The sequence below is a fragment of the Mus pahari genome, chromosome 8 (assembly GCF_900095145.1).
Source record: "Mus pahari chromosome 8, PAHARI_EIJ_v1.1, whole genome shotgun sequence".
In the NCBI taxonomy this organism is placed as follows: domain Eukaryota; kingdom Metazoa; phylum Chordata; class Mammalia; order Rodentia; family Muridae; genus Mus; species Mus pahari.
Window position 1 is genome coordinate 6,787,930 of NC_034597.1, and position 24,464 is coordinate 6,812,393.

General features: G+C 41.6%; 1 protein-coding gene across 1 annotated transcript in view; it reads left to right on the top strand.

Moving 5' to 3' along the window:
* The window catches only part of Nek10 (NIMA related kinase 10), a 177,624-nt gene that overhangs the window by 44,367 nt on the left and 108,793 nt on the right, over positions 1 to 24,464 (top strand). Inside the window, exons 15-22 of the mRNA XM_021203868.2 lie at positions 1,055 to 1,119; positions 2,312 to 2,414; positions 2,499 to 2,627; positions 3,116 to 3,253; positions 5,076 to 5,121; positions 7,491 to 7,612; positions 7,731 to 7,833; positions 17,545 to 17,620. Coding sequence (XP_021059527.1) covers positions 1,055 to 1,119; positions 2,312 to 2,414; positions 2,499 to 2,627; positions 3,116 to 3,253; positions 5,076 to 5,121; positions 7,491 to 7,612; positions 7,731 to 7,833; positions 17,545 to 17,620 — 782 coding nt within the window. The remainder of the gene's footprint in view (positions 1 to 1,054; positions 1,120 to 2,311; positions 2,415 to 2,498; positions 2,628 to 3,115; positions 3,254 to 5,075; positions 5,122 to 7,490; positions 7,613 to 7,730; positions 7,834 to 17,544; positions 17,621 to 24,464) is intronic.

Below are 24,464 nucleotides of genomic sequence, written 5' to 3' on the forward strand. Positions count from 1 at the left end.
CACACCACACACACACAGACACACACACACCACACACACACACACACACACACACACACACACGGAGGGAGAGAGAGAGACTGAGTAGATTATTCAGTGGCTTCTTTGGTCATCAGCTGGTTATATTTTCCAGAAGCACTTCCCTTATACACCAGAATATAGCAACAATGGAAACACGGTTGTCAACTTTAAACAGGAACCATAGTCACCAACATTGTGCCTTTGAAAAGGAAAGTCCAGGCTTTGCTGAATGAGAAGGCCTTTAAAAGGCAAGGAGGAGCCACTAGGCACAGCTGCTCTGGGCAGCAGAGAGCACCAAGGGAGGATCATATCAGCAGGGTACAGATGGGGAAATTAGCACAGGTAGCATGCTGAGCAGCTTGGGTCTGCGTCTTGGGCAAAGTGTCAAAGGCCCACAGTAGGCACAAACAAGTCATCTCCTTGATGTTTTTCTGAGGAGTGAGCTTTAGGGGCTGTGTTCCAAGTGACACCAGAATGACAAAATGCACTTTTGAGGAGCTGTAGTTCGTCATTCTTACTAAGTGACAAAAGGGAAAAAGACAGCATTGAGGTCAGTGTGAATGTCATTCAGGAGAGCAGTCTGTCAGGTTGGCATCCAGCACGCCTGTTACCATTTTACTATGGCCTTGTTGCTAGTGGCTGCTCACTCACAGAAGCTGGGTGAATAGTAGGGTGGGTGTTCATAGCATCCATCAGGGAGTGAGGCTTGCATTCCTGCAACTCTCTGGAGGTTGGCGAACCTGGCAGGTGATCACTTCTTATCTCTTCGCTCATTTTGTACTTTCTAGAAAGAAATTAAGGGCTAGTGAGAAGTAAGCAGGGCCACAACTCCAGCATGACCCAGTGTTGTAGCATCAACCTGGTAGGCAGGAGAGGGATCCCAGGGTTGGTGGTCGCTTACGAGTCTGGTGTCCACCGAGGCCAGCGTCTCCCAGGGAACCTTCTGTAATGTTACTTTCTGGGGATTCTGCACTGTAAATGTCTTGCTTTGTTGCACTGCTCTTTAAGAGTCATATTCTTTTTCCTTTCCTAGTGTTATGCTTTCAGAACCCTGAGGTTTCTCTTCAGTATGGAAAGGAACAGGCCACTCTTTAAAAGGTAGGAGCTTGGAGCAACGTGGCAGACGGTTAAACTGTAGCTCCTTGTAGGCCGGCCTGCTTCGGTAGGCGCCATGGAAAGAGAATGGTTCCATGCAAGCTGTGCCTCTGCAGCCTTCTCTCTCAGTCTCCACAGGTTTAACAGTTTCCACAGCTACCTCACAGCCCAGGTGACTGCTGTACAACTCCTCACCGGCCATGTAACTGCGTAGGCACTTGTTTTAATTGAGGATATTAACATCTTGAATATATAGAACCAAGAAACATACCTTTTTTTTTTTTAAACCATTCAGAAATTCCAAAGTTCATCGGATCATTTCCTCTTAGGGGCCCCTGATAGGCTGGGACCCAGGGGTGGTGAGCTGCCATGTCTGGTGGGAATGCAAGCCTTAGGAAGCAGACACATTCATTACACATATGGGACATGCACACCATTCGAACAAATACTAGGTCCACAACTTCACCAGATTTTACTGGTGAGAGAAGTCTAGATGTTATAACAAATCATTTGTTAAGAAGGTGTAAATTATATTATTACTTTACTCTTCTATGATATTTGAATTTAAGGAAAAAATTGTTATAAACCTTCATTTCATGACCCAAAGCCATCCATTTTAATGAATTCAAACATTTTAAGAGGCCTCTGAAGCCAAAACTCTGTAAATGCATACTTCTCTACATTTTTTTCTGTTACCAGTATTTTATTCTCATAAAACATTTAAAAATTAAAAGGATATTTACATCTTGGACCTAAGTTTAGAACTGTAATAAATGACTTAAGTGCTAAGTATTTAGTAAAAACCCAACAAACATCCTCTTTTAAAATGCTTATTGTCTGTAACCCCCAAATAAATTACAAAGGAGGCTTTGGTATAGTCTGCTTTGATTATATTGTCTTTTATTACCATAGAAACAAAGAATGTGAGGTCCACCCTTCCCCAGTTGACATGCAGTGCAGGTAACTGAGGTGCAGTGCTGTTCCGTGGATCTTTAGAACATTGCTTACTCTGCAGGAACTACAGCTGTAGTGCAGATTTGCACGATATGCCAGAGCATATTGCTTCTTACTCTGCTGACTGCCTAATGAAGTTAGGTTTGTTGGTAGGGTTAGTTGGTGAGCCAGCTGTATCCAGAGGGAAAGCATTGGCCCACTGTTCCCCAGCGCCACTTTAAGTGTGTGTGTTTCCCTGTAGACTTTTTCCCACCGACCTGTTTGAGACCTTCATTGACATAGGACATTACGTTCGCGATATTGGTGCTTATGAGGACTTGGTATCACAGTTGAATTTACTATTGGTAAGTCTTGAGTTCTAAATATTTGGGCAGGCTGCTCTGGGGTCAGGATAATATTAACCAATTTTCCTTTTATGACTTGGTTAGGAAGATGAGCTGAAGCAAATTGCTGAGAATATTGAAAGCATCAATCAGAAGAAAGCGCCCTTGAAGTACATAGGTGACTATGCTGTGTTGGACCACCTTGGAAGTGGAGCTTTTGGCTGTGTTTATAAGGTGAATCTGCCCTGGGAGAGAGTCCTCATGTTTCAAAACAAATTTGAAGTCACACTCCAGATGGCCACACTCATTTTAATTGAAGTCCTTATCATTGAAAACTAGTGAAGAAGTACAGATAGAGACGAGCGTGGCTGGGTGGGAATTATGTGGGCGTTGCCTTGGCTCTCAGCTCTAGTACCTGGTCACTGACCAAGACAGGGCATTCTTCTCCTATCACAGAAAATTAATCAAAGTAGCTTGTCCCAGTGCATGACATAGTTTATAAACTTTCACCAGTGTTTCTACACCTGCCCAGGGAAAGCCTACTGAGTCCTGCCGTGGGGACCAGACCAGAAGCTAACAGATTTGCGCGCTCTCAGCTCAGTGTAATTGCAGCTAGACTCTCATGCTATATCTTGGTTACATGTAATTTTGTTATTCTAGTTCATCTGATTTTGTCTAATCCTCAATTCTCAGCATTTAATTAATTGTTTTCCTTATTGTAGGTTAGAAAGCGTAGTGGTCAAAACCTTTTAGCAATGAAGGAGGTCAACTTGCATAACCCAGCATTTGGAAAGGATAAGAAGGACCGAGACAGCAGTGTGAAGAACATTGTTTCTGAATTAACAATAATTAAGGAGCAGGTAAATATTGTCTTCTTTCTGAGATGTCTCTGACATAAATGCCATTGAAGCTGAGCTCTGCTGCTGTTCTTGTCCATGCTGTTTATAAATCAGTTCGGTATGAAATACTGGACATTGGTGCAGTGATATTTTTGCAACTGTTTTTCCTAAAGCTTGTTATTGAGTCATGGAAACTTTTAGGAGTTTATAGTAGGGCCTTGGATGCAAAACAGTTGAGCTTACAAGCCAGGACACACCATGTGTGCTTAGCTACTGTGTCACTGCATAGGAACAGGAGGTCTCCCTTACTGGAGTGCTGGAAATTTGAGAAAGACCACCCTCCAACTTCAGTCAGGCAAAGCCCACCTGCTGACACCCCTCAAGTCAGGCTTATTAAATCTGAAACGTAGGTTTTGTTTCATTTCTCCTTTCTAGAGCAGGCTTGTGTAGTCTAGGCTGGTCGTAAACCTGCTCTGTAGTAGAGACTGACCTTCAGCTGCCCCCCACCCCACCCCCGGCTCCCTGTCCTAAGAGCTGGGATTAGAGGTGTGCCCCACTATCTTCTGGGTTATTTTTATTATCACAAATGTGTGATATAATCGCTCAATTAGCTGTCATTATGAAGGTTCATTGGCAGGAAAAAGGAACACAGGAGAGAAATGGGAAATCTTTCTGTAATCCAAGAATGTGCTGGTTCCTTATCCAGCTCTCCTTGTTTGTGCATTTCTGTTTTTAAGTTCTAGGAAACTGCCCACCTCACTGTGCCCTGCAGTCATGTTTGCTTGGTGTCACAAACATGATCTTTATTCATTGAAACCTATAGTTTGACATCACTAAGTTACAATAAAAGTCACCACTAATGGATTAGATTGTAAGAAGCCATCCCATCCCTTCAGAAACTCACCCTGGCCCCACTTGCGTTGATTTGGGTGCTAATTTAAGTGCATTTCCTAAGAAAAAGGCCAATCAGGGTGCCACAGCTTAGATGTTGACGTCACTGAAGATTATACACTTGCTCCCTCCTGTGGGAGCCACCTGAGCCAAAAAGAAGGACGTCATGGAATAAAGAAGCTGTAGTCACGGGGCTGGAACTAGAGACCCTGTGTGTTAAGGGGTGACAGTGAGCACAGCACAGAGGCCTCGAGCTACCAGGCTTAGAGAATGGCACACATTGGTGTTGTTCCCTTTCCATGCAACTCCTGGGGACACCTTCCCATCCCAAGTGGGAAAAGCAGCAGAAAGGACACTCCCAGGGCCGAGGGCTCCTTTTACACTAAGAGCTGAGGGACAGACCCATTCCTTGCGGTAGGATGGGCTGACAGATGTCACCGCTGCCTGGGAAGCCACATCCTGGCTACTCTGCTGCTGTTGACCCTGAGGCTGCTGGGTTTCCGTGAGTAGCAGCTACGTGGGCCCTGCTCAGAGGGACACACAGAGGCACAAACCATTTATAGACATCATGGCAATTCCTCTGAAACAAGACGCTTTACCTAGAAACTACATTGTAAATAAATAGTTGGAGACGTTTCACATCATTTTCTTTTTTAGAACGTTTTCCCTCCCTGTGTGGCTGAGGCCCAGCTCTAGGGCAGAACATGCTAAGGGAATCATCTAGGAGCTGCTCCGTTCTAAAACTCCCCGCTTCACATCAGGAAGTGCAGTGCCTTCTACCCTGGTTCACAGAGGCATAGGGACCCTGTCTTTTTCATGAACTTAAAAGCAATACATTTAAAAAGTCATTTAAAACCTTAAAAGGCAGCTGGCAGTCTTAGATGAAACTTCAGAGTACAAAAGCTTGTGTTTTGAAAAATCTGATAAGTGTTTGCTATTTGTTTTCTTACAGCTTTATCATCCCAATGTTGTACGTTATTATAAAACATTTTTGGAAAGTAAGTATGAATTGCTTTCTAAGTAAGGAAACATATGTTTGTTACTTATATACATTTATGTATATTGTCAGAAAATAAACCCATTCAGCTATTTTCTGCTGGCTTTTATTATTAGGCATTGCTTTCTTAGGCAGTAAAATAATTTTTTTAAGTGATGATCTGAAAATACTTAAAATATTTTGATCTCCATTATATAGAGGCACAGTGTGAATAAACAAAAATAATTAAATTATTGTACAAAAAAGAACTGGATAGGATCAAGAGAAAAAGGAACTAAAGCATGATGTTTTATTTTTCTTTTTGCAAGCGCACAGCAGCTTGTCTTACATCTAGTGGCATTTTCTACCCCTAATAAAATGGATTGGACTCCGCCTTCCAGGTTTTTTTTTCTCACAAAATTCAGTAGTTGCCACCAGGTGGCGCCAGAGTCCTGGCTGAGTCTGCAGGCTGGCTGGCTTGTTTCCTGTTTGTGGAATGGAGTGCACAGTCAAACAAAGCCAAACTCAGTCGCTTGTTTTTAAGTGAAGGAAGTATTGAACTTAACCATCTGTAACATAAAGTCCTGAAGTATTAGCCGGGCATGGTGACTCAGTCCTTTAATCCCAGCACTTGAGAGGCAGAGGCAGGCGGATTTCTTAAATTCAAGGTCAGCCTGTTCAACAATGAGTTCCATGATAGGACTGCATACACACAGAGAATGTCTCAGAATACAAAGGAAGGGAGGAAGGAAGGGAGGAAGGAAGGGGAGAAGGAAGGAAGGGAGGGAGGAAGGAAGGGAGGAAGGAAGGAAGGGAGGAAAGAAGGGAGGGAGGGAGGGAGGAAGGGGAGAAGGAAGGAAGGGAGGGAGGAAGGGAGGGAGGAAGGGAGGAAGGGAGGAAGTGAGGGAGGGAGGAAGGAAGAGAGAAACAAACAAATCCTGAAGTACTTCCTTGAGAAGGAAAATACATAGCTGTGACAGAGAGCTGTCAGGGCTCACCGGGTGCCACTTTACCAGTGCTAATATTAAGAAAGCTTTTCTGAGCCAGTCATTATGGAACATGCCTTTATTCCCAGCATTTCAGAGGCAGAGGCAAGCTGTGTGTGTTTGAGGACAACCTGATCTACATAGTGAGTTTCAGGATGGGCATGGCTGCATAGAGAGACCCTGTCTCAATACTAAACAAAAGCTGTTCTGTGTGCTGGCCCGCTGTTCTGTGTGCTGGCCCGCTGTTCTGTGTGCCGGCCCGTTTGTTATGCTTTTACCCATTTGCCTCCTCTAGATGACTTAGATGGACTCCTTAGTTCTTAATATTGGGATTATTTCCTGTAATTAAAGTGATCAGATTTAGTTTCTGACTTATACTGAAGAGGTAAGTACAAGTCATTACAAAAACAAAACACTTAACCTGATGGCTTCCAAAATGAATTGGAGAAAACTTAAATTATGTAGAATATTATCAGGTTATAAATGACAATGAAGAAGACTATAATTTGAGAAAATGAAAATAAACCTTTAGCTAAGCATAGTGCAGACAATATGTATTTCTTGGAATGGTGAAATTGGGATCTATAAATGTCTGTAAGAGAGACGTTATATGGCAGGTGTTATTCACTTTGTGCCATCCTGTGAAAGGCAACAGGAGGAGTAGTGTGCTCACATTCATGCTGCAGCGTGAGACTGGTGGAGAAGTCAGTGGGCAGGATGGGAGACGTCTGTCCTTTGCAGACAAGTTGGATATGTGTGTATTTTGTGTATATCCAACAGTCAGAAAAGACACACGTCACATATCATTATTAGAAGTTCAAACTGGCTTTAAAGGAGGGTATTCAGAGGACAAAAGCAGCAACAAGAAACCCAAATAGTGCTAAGCCCTTGTAAACCATCAAAATCAGAGTCCAGGTCTTTCTATTCCAGAGGGGCCTAACAGTAATTTCTGTCATGGGTGGGTGCTTTAGTCTGTGTTATTGCAACAACATAGCATGATCCTTGAGTAAATTTGTATGATATAATCTATGTCACCATACAAAATGCAATTTATAATGTGGTTTTCTGAGCACCTTATTTGATCCGAGGTACTAAGACGCAGGCCTTGTGACTTGAGACAGTTGGCTTATTGTCTTTGACATGGTTCGGGCATTCTATGGTCTAAGCAGAAAATGGTTATGCTTGCCAGAGAGGAGGAAGTCTGGAGGCAGAGGAAGTGGCTGGTAGGTGATGACTGCCCCAAGGGCAACTCTGTGCTTTGCCAGCGTTCAGTGGATCCTCACACTAAGTTTTCAGTTTTGTGCTCCACGCACTCCTTGGAAAGCTCAGGGTTCTAATTTGTGAAGGTTTTCCGGGGCTTTACACTGACTTTACATTTCTGTGACCCCTTTGTGCTTTTGCATAGATGACAGGTTGTATATCGTTATGGAGCTGATAGAAGGAGCCCCCCTTGGAGAGCACTTTAATTCTTTGAAGGAAAAACATCACCATTTCAGTGAAGAGCGACTGTGGAAAATATTTATACAGGTACACTACACCCTTCATTGAAATTTTCTTTATACAACAAAGTTCTGGGCTGCCTTAGAGATGGACGGTTGTCTACATATTCGGCTGGAATCAGACTTGCTTCCATTCTTGTTTCAAGCTGTGCTTAGCTCTTCGGTATCTGCACAAGGAGAAGAGGATTGTTCACAGAGACCTCACGCCAAACAACATTATGTTGGGAGATAAGGACAAAGTGACAGTTAGTAAGTATAAAAGTCTCAACCTTTTCACTGAAGAAGTTCTGAATATCAGTTGAGAGTTGAACCCTATTTCCGAGTGGTGGTGCATGACGGTAGAACCTTTGGCATAGATGCAAACGTTCTCTCTGAGCTGTCCAGTGGCACGAGTAAGCACTAGCCACGTGATACTCTTGGGCAGCTGGACTGTGGGCCCTGGGGCTGAGGAAGTGAACTTTTATGTTTCGTGAACTTTTGAGCTGGGTATTGGTCTGCACACACTGGAAGGTGGAGGCAGATGGGTGTTCAAGGCCAATTTCAGAGACACAGTAAGTTGATGCTAGCCTAAACCAAACCAAACCAAACCAAACCAAACCAAACCAAACCAAACCAAACCAAACCCAACCAAACCCAACCCAAAACAGCAATAACAAAAAAACTCAATAAGCAAAATTCTTTTGTTAAATTATAATTACTTTCCATATCCCCGAGAGAATAATGTTTGCGCAATATTGGATAATGGCAATACTGTTCTAAATGACTGTTTTGCTCATAGGAGAGATGCAGTACTCTTAGGATGCTTCTGTGTGTAATTTAACTCCTCAATGAATGCTTTCTGAGTTGTTCTCTCTTCCTCATAAACAGAAGCTTTGGTGATTAACACACTGAGCACGTTGCTTTGGACCATTTTATCCCAGTCTGTCTTAAAGGTGTCAGAGTTGCAGGGCTTTACAGATACAGCCACATGCATCCTTCGACATAGCTGTTTGTTTTGTTGGTTGGTGTTTTCATTTGTAGCAGAAAGGCAGATAACAGTAAATTAAATTTCATTGATTAGGATAGAGTTAGGGGTCACTTCAGCACTGGGGAGGTGGAGGCAGAGGCAGAGGAGGCAGAGGAGGCAGAGGAGGAGGCAGAAGAAGAGGCAGAGAAAGAAGAAGAGGCAGAGGCAGAGGCAGAGGCAGAGGCAGGGGATCAGGGAGGGGGGCAGAGAGACAGGGAGGCAAGGAGGGAGAGAGAGAGAGAGAGAGAGAGAGAGAGAGAGAGAGAGAGAGAGAGAGAGAGGTAGAGGTAGAGGCAGGTAGATTTCTTTGAATCTGAGGCTTGCCAGTCCTATGTAGATTTTGTTTCCAAAAAAAATAAATAAGTAAAAAATAAATACTAACACCAATACTACTACTAATAAATAAAGCTTTCCCCTCTAAATTAGAAGGTTTATTTTTACCCTATATTTATTTTTCTAAATCTCCATGGTTAACTAATTTTTTGTTCAGAGTGATAATCTCTTTTTTCCCCTGAGCCTTCTTCCTCTTGTTTGGGATATTTATCGTTAATTAGCTACAAAGGAGAGAGACACTCTTCATGTAGACTTGTAGTCTCTACATAGGTTGCTTCTGAGATTCCTACAGTAAAAGAATGTTTGGGAACACACTATTAGAGTGCAGGCTTGTCTATGAATTCTGTATAAAGATGCTATGGAACACAGCAAGTTCTAGAGCAATTGATGATAAAGGGATACATTAAAACAAAACAAGGTAAACCCCCAAACCACCCCCACCAAAACCTGCTCACTTGGCGTTGGATGAGCCATTGCTTGTGCTTCCCTGAGAGACTGCTGCTGCTTCTGTTCCAAGAATTCCTTAGGTGCCAATCGCCCTCTGTGTCACTGAGGGCTCCTGGACTTTCCCGGTTTGCCTTCTGATGTCTTTTGTTGTCTTTCTTCAATTGTGTTTGCTTTGTGAGTGAGTGTAGCTCCTAACATTCTTAGGAAGCACAGTCCCACAGCAAAGTCCCTGGTTTTCTGGCCGTTAGGAACCTTTCTCCCACTCTTCTACAATTGCGACTGGGCTCTGCAGTTCGGCATTTTAATCAGTTATGGTTTTCTGTAATGTTACAAGATACAAGTAATATACATACATACATACATACATACATACATACATACATACATACATAATATATATGCATGTATATGTATACACATGTATATATGTATGTACGCACACACATATATTACAAAAATATAACCTATTCAGTCTGAATAGGTTTAGGTATAAGTGTAATTGTGGCTTCATAGAACAAATTGGGTATAGTTTCTTCTGTTTCTATTTTGTGGAATAGTTTGAAGAGTATTGGTATGAGGTCTTCTTTGTAGGTCAGGTAGAATTCTGTACAAAACCCATCTAGTCCTGAGCTTTTTTGGTTGGGAGACTTTTAATAACTGCTTCTATTTCTTTAAGGGTTATGGGATTGTTTAGATGGTTTATCTGTCCCTGATTCAACTATGGTACCTGGTATCTGTCTAGAAAATTATCCATTTCATCCAGGTTTTCCAGTTTTGTTCAGTAAAGGCTTTGAAGTAGGATTTGATGATTTTTTTGAGCTTCCTCTGCTTTGCATGTTGTGTCTCCCTTTTCATTTCTGATTTTGTTACTTTGGATGCTGTCTCTGTGCCCTCTAGTTAGTGTTGCTAAGTGTTTACCTATATTGTTGATTTTCTCAAAGGACCAGCTCCTGGTTTTGTTGATTCTTTGTACAGTTCTTTTTGTTTCTATGTGGTTGATTTCAGCCCTGCATTTGATCATTTCCTGCCGTCTACTCCTCTTGTGTTGTTTTGCTTTCTTTTTGTTCTAGAGCTTTCAGGTGTGCTGTTAGGCTGCTCCCATATGCTCTCTCCAGTTTCTTTTTGGAGATACTCAGTGCCATGAGTTTTTCTCTTAGGATTGTTCTCATTGTGTTTCATAAGTTTGGGTATGTTGTGCCTTCGTTTTCATTAAATTCTAAGAATTCTTTCATTTCTTCCTTCCATTTCTTCCTTTACTGAACTATCATTGAGTAGAGCTTGTTTAGTTTCCATGTGTGTGTGTGGGCCACATTCTTCTATAATTGTGTTGAAGATATTTACTGGCCCTTAAAGTTGGGAATCTTCACTCTCTTCTATACCTATTATCCTTCCGTTTGGTCTTCTCATTGTGTTCTGGATTTCCTGGATGTTTTGGGTTAGGAGCCTTTTGACTTTTACATTTTTTTAGATTGTTGTGTCATGTTTTCTATGGTATCTTCTGCACTTGAGATTCTCTCTTATATCTCTTGTATTCTGATGGTGATGCATTCTATGATTCCTGATCTCTTTCCTAGGTTTTCTATCTCCTGTGTTGTCTCCTTTGTGATTTCTTTATTGTTTTTATTTCCATTTTTAGATCCTGGATGGTTTTGTTCAGTTTCTTCACCTGTTTTGTTGAGTTTTCCTGTAATTTTTAAAGTGATTTTTGTGTTTCTTCTTTAAGTGCCTATACCTGTTCATCCACGTTCTCCTGTATTTCTTTAAGGGAGTTATTTATGTCCTTCTTAAGGTCCTCTTTCACCCTTATCATTAGATGTAATTTTAAATCCAAATCTTGCTTTTCCGGTGTCTTAGGGTATCCAGGACTTGGGAGAATTGTGTTCTGATGATGTTAAGTAGCCTTTGTTTCTGTTGTTTAGGTTCTTGCTCTTGTTTATTGGCTTCTGTTTATCTCTGGTGTTAGCTGTTCTTGTTGTCTCTGACTGTCTCTTGTGCCTCCTATAAGCTTGCAATCAGCTTTTTTTTTGGGGGGAGGGGCAGGATTTGGGTATAGAGAGCTGTGGTACAGGGTTATTTCCAGGGCACAGATAGAGACTGGAGTGGTTCTGTCCCTGGCTGCTCTTTGGTTCCTGTGCCCCGTAGGGTCCTGGTGGGTCCTTCTTGGTCCAGGTGTTGTAGCAATAGTGGTGGTCTCACCTGTGAACTTAAGTATGACAGTACTCCTGAGAGACCAGCTCTCTCTACAGGATTTGGGTATGGAAAGCTGGGGCAAAGGCACAGGGCAGAGATTGAAACTGGCAAGCTTCTCTCCTTTGTGTGGCCTCTTTGGTAGATTATGACAGCCAGTAATCCAGAGCGAGCATGCCCACATCAGAAGATGGAGACCCTGCATTCTGCTAACTCATCCAAGCTGTTGTGTGCTAAGCTTTAGTCACAAGCTGCCAAAATAGCCATAGTAAAAAATAACACCTACCTATTAGAGTTCATCTACCTGTTGGAGTTCAGAGTGTTTTCAAAGCTATTGCCACGGTGGAGGAAACGGTCTCAAAGCTGCCGTGGTGAGGTATGATTGAGCAGAGGAGAAAGACACCTAAGATGCCGACACACCTCCTTGACCAGCATTAGTGGACCCTACTGATGTGCTTCTGGCTGGGGTGCCTGTGACAGTAGTTGCTTGGTAGTAGGCTATGGACCATCCTGGCAACCTCCCTGTGAAGTGCTGTGATCCAGTAGAGGATCCAGCTATGCTGCCAATGATAAAGTGCTATCTTCTGAGTGCAGAGAGACCTGTGGGAAGCTGGGCGGGTACTAGAAGAAGACTGCATGGCTGGCCTTGGCGCGAGCTGCCCAGGTTTTCTGCTCACCATGCTCCTTCTCTCTTCCAGGACACAGCTTTCTATCCATGTAGCTGGGAGGAGAAACATTCTAGAGGCCCATGCCTGTATCACAAGGCTGTTTTGATGAGGGTATTTAGTACAATCAAATTGATACCAAAAGTTGGCCGTTTGGGTAATATATGTAAAAATTAAAAATTAGCTTAGGATCAGAGATCGATAGGAAAGACTTAGTTTAAGTCATGTGTAATTCTAGCAGGATAGAGCCTGAAATGGGAAGATTGCTACAAGCCTGAGGCCAGCTGGGCTACAGTGTTAGACAGAGAAAAGAAATCATACCACTTAAATTATAAAATTTCTAGAAGAAAATCAAGTCTTGTAAATGCAAACAAAAAACAGTGAGGAAAAGACAAGCTTCAGACCAAGAAGAGAGCATAGTAATAAATTTATCACCCAAGAAATAGTAAAAAAAGAAATGAACAGAAACTAAGCTGAGAAGAGATTCACATACATCAAATAAACATGAAAACTGTTGGACAACAGCAATCATCAAAGACATACAAGAGAGACTTGCCCTGGGCTTGCATACACGCTATGATGACCTCTGTAGAAGCCAGCGCTGCTAGATCCAGTACTAGACTGTGTGCAGCAGCTGGGGTCCTCTAACATTACCTTGGAAGAGAAACAACAACTCATCATTTTTTAAAAATTAAATTATGCCGGCCATGGTGGCACATGCCTTTAATCCCAGCATTCGGGAGGCAGAGGCAGGCGGATTTCTGAGTTTGAGGCCAGCCTGGTCTACAAAGTGAGTTCCAGGACAGCCAGGGCTATACAGAGAAACCCTGTCTCAAAAAACAAAAAAAAAAAAAAATAAATTATACATACACTTATATCCTGATCTAATTACTCTGTTGCAAGAGAAATCCAGGGTATTGTTTCATATAAAAACACACATGGAACCATTGTTGAAAGTTGGGTAGAAATGTAAGAGGCCAGCCCTGACATTTAAATCTAATTTTTAATTTTTTGAGACAAGATCTTTACTATGTATTCCTGAAACTATGATCCTGAAACCACTATGTAGCTCATGTTCATCTTGAACACAATCCCCCTGCTTCAGCCTCCCCAGTCCTGGGACAGTTTGCATATGCTATGACATCAACATTCTTAACTTGTTTTGAAATTAGAAACAATGTATCCAGGCTTTCAACATTAGCAAGTGTGTTAGTCATATGCCTCTATATATGTCTTTTATTTGATTCAGGGAGTTCCAACGTATTTCTACTCTGCTGAGAGGAGTAAACACTTCCAGGGCCTCTGTGCGTTTACTCTAATGAGTATGTAGTTTTCATGTATGTGTGTGTATGTGTGTGTGTGTGTGTGTGTGCATGCACGTGCGCGTGTGCGTGTGCGTGTATGTGTGTGTGTGTGTGTGTGTGTGTGTGTGTGTGTGTGTGTGTGCAAGTGTGTGTACACTGTATGTGAGTTTGGGTTATCTCCACAGTCACTCTTCACATTACTGTTTAGAGTCTCTCAGAGAACCTGGTTTTGAATCAGCTGAACTGGTTGGCCAGTGAGCTGGGAGGATACACCTGACCTGATGTTAATATCTGGCTGTTGATGTTTCTCTGATAGACATTAAGCAAGTTGCTCATTGTCTCTGAGCTTCAAGTTTTCTCATATCTATAAAATGAGTAATTTTGAAGACTAGTCATATACACATTATACTGTAGTATACAGTCTACTACATAGCAAAGCTGTAGTAATCAAAGCAGCACAGTATTAGCATAAACGTAGTCAGATCAATGGAATGAATTTGAGAGTCTAAAAAGAAACCCACATATCTATATACATGTATATACATCTAGATTTTGATCAAGGTAATAAGAATACATATCATAAGAGCAGAATTTGGAAAACACAGTCTTTTCAATGAAGATTAATTAATTAGCTAATTAATTAATGTTCTGAGAAAGTTGAATGTATACCAGCAACAGAATAAGACTCGAATGCCCTCTCTCAGCAGTTAAAAAAAGCAATCCAAAAGGAATAAAAGATGTAAATATAGTACAATAAAAATGAAAAAGAAAACAAGGAATGTTTGAAAACAATGGGATGTTTGTGTAGGATCCTAAAGCACAGGAGAAAAAAAAGCAAAACCTGACACATGCTTGCATCAAACTGAAAGGCTTCCGGAAAGCCCAGGAAATGATCCTAAGGGGGTGAGATGCCTGGAGGGTAGGAGGGAGCTGGATGAGCATTGATGTATCACAGAGACAGTATCCAGGACACATGGACCACTCTCTACACCAATAGCAAAACCCAAGCACCTAATGAAAATTAATTCTCTCTGAAGGACATGTAGAAACGAATAGTGGGTGTTTAAAAAGGCCCAACATCACTAATCTGCAGGAAAATCCAAATTCAATCACAACATGCCATTTTGCCCCAGTAAAGAATGCCCCTGATAAAAAGATTAGAGGTGGTTTTGTACACAAACTTAAATAAATAAGCAAGTGGGTACTCTCTCCCTACTGGGGAGGGGAAGGGAGCAGTGGCTGGCCAGGAAAGGGAGGAAGGCAGCCCTGTATGTAAACTAGCATGGTGATTATGGCAAACACCAAGGGAGCTCCCAGAGTATTCCACTAGGACTACCATATGATCTGGCCCAGTGATTTCACTTCCAGGCAAATGCTAGTGTTAACAAGAGATACTGGACACTCACTTTATTGCAGCAGAGTTCAAGTAGGTAAGAAATGGAGACAGCCAAGTGCCCATTAACTGATGGATATATGAAGAGCATAGCCTGGGTAAAGAGTTGAATATTATTCAGCTATATGAATAGAATCCTGTCTATCCCATGGCAACATGCATAGAAATAGGTCAATTAGTGAAATAAGCCAGGCGCAGAAAAACAAGTACCCCAAGGTTCATTTGCACTTGGCATATAAGAAAGTTGATCTCATATAAACTACAGGGCATAGTGTTAACCAGACACCAAGGAGATGAGGGGAGAGAAGAACAGGAAAAGTAAGCCTGCTCGTATGAATAAATGGTGGACTCAGAAGGACAGAAGAAAGGATTTCAAATATTTCTATGATGAATAAATGTGTTTAGCCCAATTAAACATTATGCAACCTGTATACAAATCAAAGCATAACATTAGCCCACTGAGATTTTAATGTATCAATGAAAGCTCATTTAAATAAAAATGTAAATTATCTGGATTTGGAGGGGGGGGAGGAAAGGGTCTGTTCAGCTTACACTTCCCACACTGCTGTTCATCACCAAAGGAAGTCAGGACTGGAACTCAAGCAGGTCAGGAAGCAGGAGCTGATGCAGAGGCCATGGAGGGATATTCTTTACTGGCTTGCTTTTCCTGGCTTGTTCAGCCTGCTCTCTTATAGAACCCAAGACTACCAGCCCAGGGATGGCACCACCCACAATGGGCCTTCCCCCTAGGTCACTAATTGAGAAAATGCCTTACAGCTGGATCTCATGGAGGCACTTCCCCAACTGAAGCTCCTTTCTCTATGATAACTCCAGTCTGTGTCAAGTTGAGACACAAGCTCACCCAGCCAGTACACATAATTATCTTGATTTTAATGGATATGATATATCGATATATCTATTGAGCTAGCACACTGTACCCTATAAACATGTGCAATTCTAAATCCCTCAAAAATGTGCTATTGTTGGGCTGTTGTGGCTTGACTGATGAGGCTTCCATGGGTTTTAAGGGTTAAAAGCTCTGATTTTAACCCTTAGCATAAATTGGGGCGGGTGGCTCATGTGCGTTATCCCAACACTTGGGGGGATGAAGGAGGACCAGAAGTTCAAGGCCATCTTGAGCCACATAGTAGGTTTTACACCCAACTGAGAACATAAGACCCTGGGCTAGAAATGTGGTAAGCGAAAACAACAAAATATCAGTCTCTGTGTCCAGCATGGCTTGGATCTACAAAGCTGACTGGGGAGTCAAGGGAATGAAGAAGGCCAGACACTAAAGAAGAAACAGACACAGCAAAGCTTGGTCTGATGGTCCTTGTGTACTCTGAAGGAGTGTCACCCAGTTGTCCCCACCCCTGCCCCCCTTTAACTGCTTTTTGTGTGGAGATCAGGAGGAGGGGTTGGTCTTAAGTGGAGATCTCTGTGGTGCACCAGTCTGGGCTGCAAATATCTGGAAGGAAGGAGCTGCAGTCACTGGTTTTTGCACATATGGTTAATTGTTAGTAGGCATTGCTCGCTGCCCGTGTCAATAATACACAGTCATTCAGAACTTCATTTGCTTTTTACATGTTCATTTCAGGCTTCTTCAGATGCCGATGACCAGCTTTTAAATAATGTACAGCATATATATATATATATATATATATATATATATATATATATATATGTGTGTGTGTGTGTGTGTGTGTGTGNATATATATATATATATATATATATATATATATATATATATATGTGTGTGTGTGTGTGTGTGTGTGTGTGTGTAATTTAATACTGAATTATTAATTTTTTTGTTGTACTTTTCTCCACTATGTTGTGCTATTTTAATCCTATATACATAGGACCACTCTCTCATCCCGGTCCTTCCTTCTCTGTCCTTTCTCTTCCCTTCCTTTATTTCCTTTGTTAAGGCAGGATCCCACTGTGTAGACTAGGCTGGCCTTGAACTCTTTACTGCCTTAGCTCCAAAATGCTGAATCTTTAAAGATCTGGTCACCAAGGCCCAAATATATTTTTAAAATGATCATATAATTTGCATACCCATGGTTTATTAAGGAGAATATCATAGTACACTTACTAAGATTATTATTTTGCCATTTCAGTTGTCCATTTTTGGTTGTTTTGATCTTCCTTTTCTTCTTTTACCTTTGCTTTTTTTCTTTTGACAGTAGTGCACTGAGTATCACATGCTGTTCTGTCTCACTTAATGCTGGGATCACAGGCTAAGACACCACATCCACCTTGGTTTTTTGTTTTGTTTTGTTTTAGTCAGATACAGCTTTGTAGGCAACTATGTAGCAAAAATGCCACAGTCTTCTTATTCATCTGGGAACCCTAAAGTAAAAAAAAAAAAAATCACAAGATCAATTGAGACTTCCATCTGCTTTAGTTAGCAAGACTTATGTTAGATTATTTTAAAACGATAGACTCCATTATGTCATAAAGCGCAGAATTATATAGTGCATATGAACTGAGGTTGGCAGTAGACAGAAGATGGGGGAGGAGCTTCATCTTGTGAATACTGAGAGCAAGTGGTCCCTAGTGTCAGGCTAGGGACCTAATCCTGGGGAAACACAGTAACACTTTGCTCTGTTTTGTGAATTGCAGCTGACTTTGGCCTGGCAAAGCAGAAGCAAGAAAGCAGTAAGCTTACGTCTATGGTAGGAACGATCCTCTATTCTTGGTAAGGATAACTGTTCTTTGATTTTCAAGTGTCACACTTGACTATTTTGTGTTTTTGTTAACTATCGTTGGATTGTAAAGAAAATAGAATTAAAAAGGAAGCTTATTTAGTAAGTTTTGTATTTCTAGGTAGTTCACTTGAAAAAAAATTATGTATCATTATGTATTTAGGGCAGCAACCACAGGAGTAGCCCATTTATAACCTAGCTCTATCCATTTGGGGGACTATTTTCTCTAATTTCTGACCGAAACAGTCATGAACACATAAGTCTGCAGATGCATGAGGGCACAAGTGGCCCACAGGACCCTAGCCGGGGGCATTCCATCCCCTGACTTTCATGCATCAACTTGGTATCTTCCTACCTGGGCCAGGATTTCTGTGCCCTCTCACCTGCCCTGTAGCTGGACAATGACAGGGCCTGGATCAATGCTGTTGCATCTTGAGGAGATGGTGGGGCAGGTGCTTTGACCCCTGCCTCACAGACTAGATAGGTAAGAGAGTGTTCTGCTTGATGAACAGACACCTGAGATTTACTGAAAGCACTGGAAAGGGTCCTTTGACAGCTGTTTTCACAACATGAGACTGTTATGTAGCTTGTTACATGGCCCCTTCTGTGTGAACATGCATGAGAGTAAGATAACAGATTCTCAGAGAAATTTTCTGAACTCTCACTTAACAACCAACCAACCAATAAGCCTACAGTCCTCCTCCATCTAGCCAACTGCTATAAATGGAATCTTAGGAAGAGAGCTAAAAATGATCTTAAGGATGTTACAATCTTGTCTGGAAACAATAATGCTGCTTTGCCAAGTCCCATCATGAAGCATTCAGAGAAGTGTTCACAGAGGATGGGCTTCTACTTTTCTTATGAGAACTGCCCTGTTTTGTTTTGGAAACTCACTTGTGAGAAGATGAGCAGATTCTGCTGATCTTCCCAGCACTTCTTAGACACTGGGGCTGATCTCCATGCTTAAGTTCTTAAGCACAAGGCTGGCCTACTTGGACTCAATCTTGGTATAATTTTGTCATAAAACATTAACTATTCATGTGTTCAGTCTCAGTAGATCTCACTCCCAAAAGTGCATGTCAAGGAGATACAGAGTTAAATTTCAGCTAGTCATTATTTGATATTATATTTTTTATTGCAAAGAGTATGAACTAAATTTAAACTAATACATTAGTTCTAGGTTTTTAGTGTAAAAATGCTAGATTTCATTATGAGCCATGCATATGTATATGCACAAATGTATATGTATGTGTATATGTGTATGATATATATATATATATATATATATATATATATATATATATATATATATATATGCATGTGTTATATGTATCATTTTACTCCCAGACTTGCCCCAACTACCTTTCTCATCCATCTCCTGCGAGTTTCCTTCATTCCCAAAATTATGTCCCTTATGTCCTCATGCCATGTATGTATGCACAAAGGGGCTCATGGCTCTAGCTGCATATGTAGCAGAGGATGACCTAGTCAGCCATCTATGGGAGGAGAGGCCCTTAGTCCTGCGAAGGTTCTATGCCCCAGTATAGCGGAATGCCTGGGCCACGAAGTGGGAGTGGGTGTGTTGGTGAGCAGGGGGAGGGGGAGAGGATAGGGGATTTTCGTAGGGGAAATAGGAAAGGGGATAACATTTGAAATGTAAATAAAGAAAATATCTAATAAAAAAAGAAAAAAGAATACAGAGTTGAATTTGGATTCTGCATGAGAAAAAACACTTGTCTTTTTACCCTATTATCTCCCCCTTGTCATTCCTCTTCTCTCATTAGATTCCTTCTCCTCATCTTCTAGTCCCCTTCTATTTTTATGCTATTCATTCATTCACTCATTCATTCAATTATTCAAACCTAGAATCTGCATATGAAAGAAAACATGTACTTGGTCATATTTCTAAGGATGACTTATAATGTAATGTTCTCCAGCTCCACTGTATTTTCTTCACCAATTTTATCTGTTGACAAACATGTAGGCTTATTACATATCTTGGCTATTGTGAACAATTCAATCATAAAGTTGAACTTGCAAGTAACTCAGTGGTTTCGTGAATTATTCTTCCCACAGTGTTTTTTTTTAATGTGTATAAGTGTCTGTCTGCAAGTTGCATACATGCACCGTGTGTGTCTGTATCTGCAGAGCCCAGAAGAGTTGTGTCCCATCATGTGGGTGCAGGGAATCAAACCTAGGTCCTTTGAAAGAGCAACAAGTATACAACAACAACTGCTGAGTCATCTCTTCAGCTCCTGGACAGTGTTTTAAAGTGTTCATTGTACAGGTGTTTTACCTCTTGTTCAGGTTTATTCCTTGATATTTTATTATTATTTTGAAGCTATTGTGAATGGATTTTGTTTTCCTGATTTGTTTCCTAGCAAGTTCATTATTGGTATATAAAAAAGTTACTGAATTTTGTATGTTGGTTTTATAGTATTTGTTGAAAGTGTTTATCTCTTTATAGTTTTTATTGGCACATACTAATTATACAAAATAATGGATTTCATTCTGACATTGTCTCTCATATATGTATATATACATAGTCATATATATATATATATATATATATATATATAGAGAGAGAGAGAGAGAGAGAGAGAGAGAGAGAGTGTCATGTATTTTGATCATATTCTCCCTTTGATCCCCTGTCTTGTCCTCCTTTCATCTGTGGACTCTCTTCTTCCCAGTTCATCTCTTTTCTGCTTTCATGTCCTTGTTTTGTGAGTCATGAGCTCAGGGTTGCTTACAGGAGCACAAGCCACCTACCAGTGGTTACAAATGTGTCTCCCTCCCTTAGCAATTGTGGCATGCCTATCAATTTTCAGGGAGCTGTGAGACTTTGTAAGCACCTCTCTTCTAGCAAACGATACTTGACTATAAATCCGGAGGGAAAGGTGGACCTCATATTTATGAACAGTGGTCAGAGCCACGTGCTTTTCTATTGTGAGGCATTTTCCATTGGAATTCTCCTCCCCACCTTCTCTGTGTCTTCAGGTCCCTGAAGTGCACATCTCTGGAACCCCTCACGTTCAGATAGCTTTGGGACTGGCTTCCTGGCTTCATTTTGGTCTCTGCTCTCTTGACACTTCTGTCCAGACTTTTCCTCTGATCACCTGTGTCTGTAGATCTGGTTCCCACATCTTGTCTCTCTCTGAGACACCTTGTATTATATGGGTGGTCCCCAGTGTGTGTTCTTTTAACTTATTAACAAGAAAGACTTGGCACACTTCTAATGGGAACTGTATTTTAGTTTTTTTCCTTTCCTGGGATACTAATATGTTGTAAGACACCTTTCATATGTTGGGGGCAGGGGCTTAAGGCCACCTTAGTTTCTGGGTAGCCACAGTCGAAGCTAACACTTTACACAGTACCATGTATCTAAAGCTTTGATGTGCATAGGTGGGGTATGATATGCATCTTTTACTTAAAACTTTTTCAACTTACAAGGGACTGTGGGGTGTGCCTTTACCATAGGTGAGGAGCCCCATTTCAGCTGCTTGGTCCGGAGCCTTCCCCAACATGTCCCTAAGTCCTACTGTGGGACCAACAGGATCTTAGTGAATATTTCCAAGTGAAGTAAAGTAGGTTAAGTGAGAACAAGCCATTCCTCATGGCACTGGATGAGAGGCTGGTGTGCTAATTAAGAAGCGACCTGGGACCCGCCTCATGTTGGCTCCGTAAAGCCTGAAGTCTGACTTCAGTTAGTCACTGTTAGTCTAAGACTGTCGGCACCTTGAAGGCAATGTCTGTCTTACTTTATTTTATGTTTATTTTATTTTTATAGCTTCCACAGTAACTGGGGCAGCAAATAATGTGGTTGAGTAGACTAAGAATAAAGCATGGGAAGATTTAGAATCATTGTAACACTCTTCTATAGTTGTCACATAGTTCCAAGGGAAATTGCAAGGGGCCTACAAAGCAAGAGTATACAGTATTGATGCAAGTGAGTGGCTGGCTGAAGGATGCTCATGCATCTCCCTTTCTCCTGTGAATTCATTGCCACTGGCCCTTGAAGACAGAGCAGAAGCAGTGAACAGGGTTTGGACAGCTGTGTGTATGATGGAAAGACTTCTGGAGACAGCTTCAGTGAGATGACTCTACTTCAGTGTTTCAGGGGGAGGGTATGTCAGGGTTACGGGTGGAAAAGACTGTTCATAGCACAGCACCTACATATCGTATGGGTAGGAAAGGCTGATTGGTCATAACACGGCACCTGATTGCCATACAGTCAGAAGGGCTGAGCAGGACTTATATGCTGGATCATGACAGTTGGAGGAAGCTCTGTGCAGGGTCATCCTCCAGATAAAGTCAAGGGCCTGTTCTTAGGGACTCTCCCCAGATAAGGTCAGAGGAGAAAGGGAAGCCCCACAGAAAAAGGAAGGCTTCCATTTTATACCAATCTTGGAGAGCCTCTTGGACATGGTGGACTGCTACCTAAATAGCAGGGTCTTCCAATAGATGCTCAGACTAGAATTAGACTACCTGTCTTTAAGTTGAACCACATATTGCTGGCCTCAGTTTCCTAGTCTACTGTTTGGGTATAATAACATCATAGCCCATCTTTTTGGACTGTTGTAAAGTCAAATGTGACATTCATGTTTGGTGCCTGGAAACCATCCATTAAGATCTTACTAGCTGAGAATCATTATTAATGACTTGTGCTTAGCCCACACCTAGGAATCAAGGGCTAGGAACCCTAGGAATCATACTTGTTTTCTCATTATTAGAGAGGAGGGACCTTACCTAAGCTGTGTTTGTAGCTCCTTTCCTCTTCCCCATTTCTGTTTTTGGTCACTTGGTGGCTGCTTTAGGATTTTTATGATAACCAGGCCAAGGAGCTGAGAGTTCCAAGAGGAAATAAAGCTGTCCTTAGAGTTCAAAGGCACAAACCTGTGGGGCGGAACTTTGGTGGTCTGAGCAGGTGGAAAGAAGATATTGTCAGTGACTGTCTCTGTTATAGCTCTTTATGTGTCAGGATAAGATTACCTGAATAGTGTCAGCTTTCTCTGACCCTTGAGCTCTCCCAGTCTCTTGGAAATCCATAAACATAAGCATACAACACATGCACACGCACATGTACACAAATATGCACACACATGTACACATAGATGTACACATACACATACAGTCTGGGATGAGGAAGAAAAGAAGCAGGGAGTGAGTAGGGCTTCATTATCTCCTTAGGTTAGATGGCAGAAGGTGTTAAGACAACTCAGAATTTGCTTACACTAATTACACTTAAATTCTAAGTACATCTTGAAGACTCAGTGGAATAGATCACATGGTCTCCTGGATTCAGATAAGAGCTACTAAATAGAAACTGTGGGAGAACAGATAGTTTCTTCACTGTCTGCCTCTACTGCTCACCACACAACTTTACTGGCTGATACTTACACATGTATGCAGAGCTTACTAAGTGGCAGACACTGCCAAGCATAGTCTTTTAATCCTAACGCCTCTGATGAGTTCAGTATGATTCACCTTGGTAACCTTGGGGAAGGTCAAGCATTCTTTCTTGTTACGCATCTTGTAAAAGAAGAGCCAGAATCTAACACGGACAGCCACAGCCCAGTCCCTTACACCTCACCACCGTGTTCCGTGAGTCTTGAGTAAGGGGAGGCTGGCCTGGTGTGCCAGAAATTGTGCCTCAATTGATGTTTTGCAAGGACAAGTTTGGTTTGTATTTTTGGGATATAGATTTTTTTTCTTCAGATTGAAAGTTTAGGAAAGTGTGTCCTTAAATGTGAGTAAGGTCAGTAAAATGACCACAGGAAGTCAGAAGAGAATAAAAGAAAAAACTTTTAAGAAAGAGTGGGGCAGTCACATCACATGAACTCAGAATAATACATAAATTGCAATTTAGAGGAAGAGATGAAAAACAATTGATCTCCGTTACCTGGCTGCATTTCGCTTGTCTATTTGTAGTTATTTGTTTTATTTTGGTTTGTTTTTAAAGAATCATATTTCCACAATTTAAAATTTTTATATTATGCATGTTACATGTAGTTTGCCAGCATGTATGTCTTGTGTACCACGGGAATACAGTAGTCATGAAGGACAGAGGAGGGCACTGGATTCTCAGGAACTGGAATTAGATCATTGTGAGTCATGTGTGAATGCTGGGCATTGAACACAGGTTTTGCGGAGGAGCAGCAGCTCTTAACTGTGGAGCCTTCTCTCCATTCCCTAACTTTGCTTTCTAGGGAGAGGATCTTACTGTGTGAGAGGTCAGGAGCTTCATATGCACACTAGGATGGCTGCAAGCTTTGGCAGCTTCATGTTTCTGCTTCCAGCATGCTGGGGGCTTTTCACCTTGTCTTATTCAGAAGGATGAACTACAGGGAATAGCCTACTCAATGGACATCTCTTCATGCCAATGTGTCTAGTAGCTTCCATATTAATATTAGTATTCTATATTCATAATTTTAAATCTAATATGTTTTCCAAGCTAGTAAGTCTTAACCTTGGCATTTCAGGCTGTCTATAACACCCTAGAAACAATACCTAAAGTAAAACAAAACAAAACAAAACAAAACAAAACAAAACAAAACACCAAAACCAAAACCAAAAAACCCCAACATTTTATTTAGGGGAACTTTTCCAAGGTCAGCACTATAGGGAATTAAATTTAAGTTAAATTTATGAATTTGGCTGATCTCACTTTAGAGACAGGGACTGAGGGATGGGGAGTGGGGGAGTGTGGGGCTTGTGGGGAGTGTGGTGTGGGGGGAGTGTGGGACTTGTGGGGAGTGTGGTGTGGGGGGAGTGTGGGGCTTGTGGGGAGTGTGGTGTGGGGAGAGTGTGGGGCTTGTGGGGAGTGTGGGGTGGGGAGAG